At 43.0% G+C, this 4,522-nt stretch overlaps 1 protein-coding gene across 1 annotated transcript in view; it reads left to right on the forward strand.

Moving 5' to 3' along the window:
- Window positions 1–1,126: 1,126 nt before the first annotated feature.
- pgm1 (phosphoglucomutase 1) overlaps window positions 1,127–4,522 on the forward strand; it is an 8,400-nt gene continuing 5,004 nt past the window's right edge. Inside the window, 5 exon segments of the mRNA XM_020602813.1 lie at window positions 1,127–1,521; window positions 2,905–3,068; window positions 3,234–3,377; window positions 3,652–3,777; window positions 4,005–4,235. Of these exon segments, the coding sequence (XP_020458469.1) occupies window positions 1,268–1,521; window positions 2,905–3,068; window positions 3,234–3,377; window positions 3,652–3,777; window positions 4,005–4,235 (919 nt within the window). The 5' untranslated portion in view covers window positions 1,127–1,267.

The raw sequence follows: 4,522 nt of genomic DNA on the forward strand, positions 1-4,522 counted from the left end.
CTGAAACAGTAGAGCCCACTAACTAAATGTCACATGACATGCAAGATGTATTTAATGTCCTGAGCCACAGTCTGCTCTTCCTTTCCCAACAGAGAGGTTTAGTAACACTCCACTGTTCAGGGCAGCCAGGCCTCAAGGGCAGTAAGCCAGTTTCACTATCAGCTGGATGAGACTATCATTCTGCACTGGAATTCTCTTTTCAGACATGCTTTAAAAAATTAGCTTTCTTTCATTTTCATGCTGTAATTTTGTTTTAGTACTTTTAATTTACAATGATTTGACCTGCCAATAAGATGTAGGTTTAATTAATGCTATAAAAGGACTGAACTGGTATATACTTTGCATTTTCTTTCTCTTAAGGCTATTGAGAGATAAAATAATACGCATATATTGTGTGTACAGATGCACATCCTCTGCACTCTCACATACACCCCAATGTCATGATGCCAAGTCTGATGTTAAACTTTGTTCTGTTTATGATGATCAAACAGAACGTGATGCAACAGGCAAACAACAGGGGCCTGAACAAATTGTTATTTCACAACATTCTCCCTGAAAAATTCACCTTTTCACTGAGTTTAAGTGTCATTTTACACTATCTTTCTCTCTGAGTAGGCTATTTGTAAGGATATCTTTTCAATGTAAATTGTAAGATTTATTATTTTATTTATTTGCCGTCCTGATTTTTTAAATGGGGTAAAGGTTGAGACCACAGGCCTTACAATCATTGACTCCTCTGGGACTTGATTTAAAGGGTACCAAAGTGTGCTCAAGCATGAATTAAATGTATAGCTTCATAGATCCATCAAAGGGGAAATGCTGTTTTTCATGTGCATTCCTACATAGAGGCTAAGACTGCAATGTTGTGGACCACAGGAGATCATAAGGGCCTCAGTGCAAGGGCACTCAAGCAGGGTGGCTGTTTTGAAGACACAAAACTTAAAACTGGGCTGTCCAGTTGGGTAATGCTATTTTGCACCATTGGGGCCAGAGTTATCACTGAAGACATCATCATGTCCTCTAGGATTTTCTTTCACATTGTCCAAAAATGGATGAAAAATAAACGAATTCAGTCCAAACCCTCGCTTTGGGGAGTGAAGGAATCTTACATGTTGTCTACTGGCCCTTTAAACCGAGGAGGCGGGTCTACGAAGGGGGAATTGTTCGTTGTGTACGTGTGGCTGTTCTGGCTCTGCAGTCACCTTGTCGTCGGACCACACTGCGATTTGCTCGGGGTGACTGAAATAGGTGCTCACTGGGGGTGAAAATGGCGAAAATAACGACGGTGAAGACCAAGCCGTACACGGACCAGAAGCCGGGCACAAGTGGCCTGAGAAAGAGGGTGACGGTGTTTCAGCAGAACCAGCACTATGCGGAAAACTTCATCCAGAGCATTATCTCAGTCATCGAGCCTGCCGAGCGTCAGACGGCGACTCTGGTGGTGGGAGGAGATGGGAGGTTTTTCATGAAAGATGCGATTCAGTTGATCGTTCAGATTGCTGCTGCTAACGGGGTTAGTCAGAGAAACACTGCTGTCCACCTTTGCTGTTGCCTGTGTGTGTCGCTAGCTAAGCAAACAGCAGCTGGCCATTCAGACGCTGACTAGCATTTCTGCTAGCAAGGTAACGTCAGGCTAGCTGTCAGGTTTGTCCACTGTGGTCCGGACAGCAGCTCTTAACTTCTCCCCTGTAGACTGTAGGATATCTTGTGGGCTAGTGTACCCGCTTGGTTAGCTCATTATTTTTGAATGCCGTTATACAAACTCCCATAAAGACCAGACTTTAATAAAGATTGTGTCTACTCTGCGATTCTCTTAAGCAGTCGCTGAACTTGGAACATGTTAAAATGACAGGTGTTTTTCCTGCACTGCCCGGTGCCAGATTGACCGCAGTGACCTTTCGGATCTAGCGCATGAAAGGAGGGGATTGCCTTTGACATTTACACACTAACACCATGACTTCTTCCTTTTAGCGTATAAGATTTGGCCTTTTTGTGGATGTCGAAACAATGTCTGGGCTTAGCTTTGCACAAATCTGCAGATAGCTAAGGCAAAAAAAAGATGTGAGTGCGGTGGTAAAAGGAAGCATAACACCACAACACTGTGTTGCCTCACAGAGAGATGCCAATGGCTTCCTTCACTCTGTTACTGAAACGGTGGGTGGGGCGAGCAACGTGCGCGTTTGGCTGTAGCATAGATGGGAAGTGCGCGGTCGGGCAAACAGAAATGAACGCACAGGTCATTCAGTGTCTTGTTTGCGTGACATCTTCAGGTATTGAAGCGTCCACTGTGCATGACTGCAGCACTCACAGTTTCTGTGTCTGGTGGAGTTACTCCAAAGGAACCAATGGTAGATGCAGGTTTCGTTAGTGATGCCAGTAGGTTGTAGGTGCACAAAGATGTTCCTTTTTCATTTTTCATTTTTCCCACCTGTTGGGAAATAAATCATTGCCAGCTTTGCTCAGACAGTGGCACTGCTGTCCTTATGTTTACACAAACCAAACTGCTGAACGTTTAAATAGACATTTCCTGGACTGAGCCATTGACACAGAGAGTAAATGTTATTTTTATTTAATCTTTTCTTAAGCAACTGTTAGTACGGAGTAAAGGTTTTAGCCACTTGAAGAAAAGTGAGGATACTTTAAAAATAATGCCATGATTTGTAGCATGTTCTTCTTCTCACTGGAAATAATTCTTTAAAACTTTTGGGGGTCATTGTCTTGCTGCAGAAATAATTTGGTCCTGATCAAATACCTCTCTGATGGATAAGAATCTCAAGCATCAAAAACCTGCTTGTGTTGAGAATAGTTTAATTTCATTCTCTGTACATTTAGCGTACTTATCCCTGCCTTTCGAATGAAACGTAGTATTTTTAGATTGAGTGTCTCCATTTCTGTCCCTCTCCTTTTGTGTGTGCAATAATTCGGGCAGAATGGCATCATGTCCACCCCAGCAGTCTCCTGTGTGATCCGCAAGATAAAAGCAGTTGGTGGCATTATCCTAACAGCCAGCCACAACCCAGGGGGCCCTAATGGAGATTTTGGCATCAAGTACAACATCTCAAGTGGAGGTGCGTGGGGACTGCATTGTACCACCCAGTGATGGTCTTGTTACTCAAAAAAATGCAACATATTACTTGTTACTCATTAGTTATTACTTATTACTCCCTGTCAAAAGGAACTCGTTACACTACTCAATCCCTAAGCATTCTCTTTGCCTTTTACTTTGTCCCTAGGCCCTGCTCCTGAGGGCATCACAAACAAAATATTTGAAATCAGCAAAGGTCTGCAGGAGTATCACATCTGCCCAGAGCTGAAAGTGGATCTGTCCAAAATCGGCAAGCAGACCTTTGACGTGGACACTTTCAAGCCCTTCACAGGTGGAGAGCAGAGTCCTGCCATGAGATGCATGATAAACAGTTTGACAATTCATTCTTCAACCCCAAAATTGAATACCAATAACCTACAATGTGATTACAGCTTCTCTGCTGCTCCTAAGCAGGATATGCTCCTCTGATATATTGAATGAATGTTGTTCATGACTTATGACCTCTGTTTACTAGTGTGACCAGTGTGTGATAAAAGTTAATTTGCTATCCAAAGTCTGTATCTTGACACCCCAGGTTAATTTTTTTTGTTCTTTATTTGTCTCAGTGGAGATTGTTGACTCTGTGGATGCCTATGCTGAGATGCTAAGGGGCATCTTTGACTTTGCTGCACTGAAGGAGCTTCTCTCTGGAGCCAATCACATTAATGTGCGCCTGGATGCTATGCATGGAGGTATGGCTCAGCACAAGACAGGCTTTTGTGATGGGCAAAATAGCCTGAAAACTGTTTAAATTCCAAAGTTCTAACAGTGGCAATTCACTCTCTAAATTAGTGTGAACAGGGCTCATTTCATACTGGTGGCACCAGTACGAGATTTTGTAGCACCACCTCTGTTTTACAGCAAAATAATCTGTATTTTTACATCTCTAGCAACATGTGATGGCCTTTTCTCTCTCCAGTGGTTGGTCCTTATGTGAAAAAGATAGTCTGTGAAGAGTTGGGTTCTCCTGCCAATTCAGCAGTCAACTGTGTCCCGCAGGAGGACTTCGGAGGCCACCACCCTGACCCCAACTTGACCTACGCTGCTGACTTGGTCAAAACCATGAAAGGAGGAGAATACGACTTTGGAGCCGCCTTTGACGCAGATGGCGTAAGTTGACTTATCTTTCAAGGAGGGTGATTTTCTAACAGTTAAATCAGAGAGCGTATTGGGGAGAGGTGAGAGCAGAGTTGTGAAGTTCTTAAGCTGAATTGAATTTGTGATGTCCGCTCACATAAACTGAATTTAATTAGCACAGAGCAGAGTCAGGAGGCATGAAAATGGGCATGGGTCCTGAGGTAACAACAAATTATACTCTTTGACTTTGACACAGCCTTTACTGAGGACAGTGAATGGTTTTAGTTAGTTGTTTTGTTTTAGCTTTTCCTCTGACAGGTTTCATAACTTTCGTGAAAAGACCAAACCAAATTTTAGTAT

This window comes from Monopterus albus, unplaced genomic scaffold (assembly GCF_001952655.1).
Source record: "Monopterus albus unplaced genomic scaffold, M_albus_1.0 scaffold58.1, whole genome shotgun sequence".
In the NCBI taxonomy this organism is placed as follows: domain Eukaryota; kingdom Metazoa; phylum Chordata; class Actinopteri; order Synbranchiformes; family Synbranchidae; genus Monopterus; species Monopterus albus.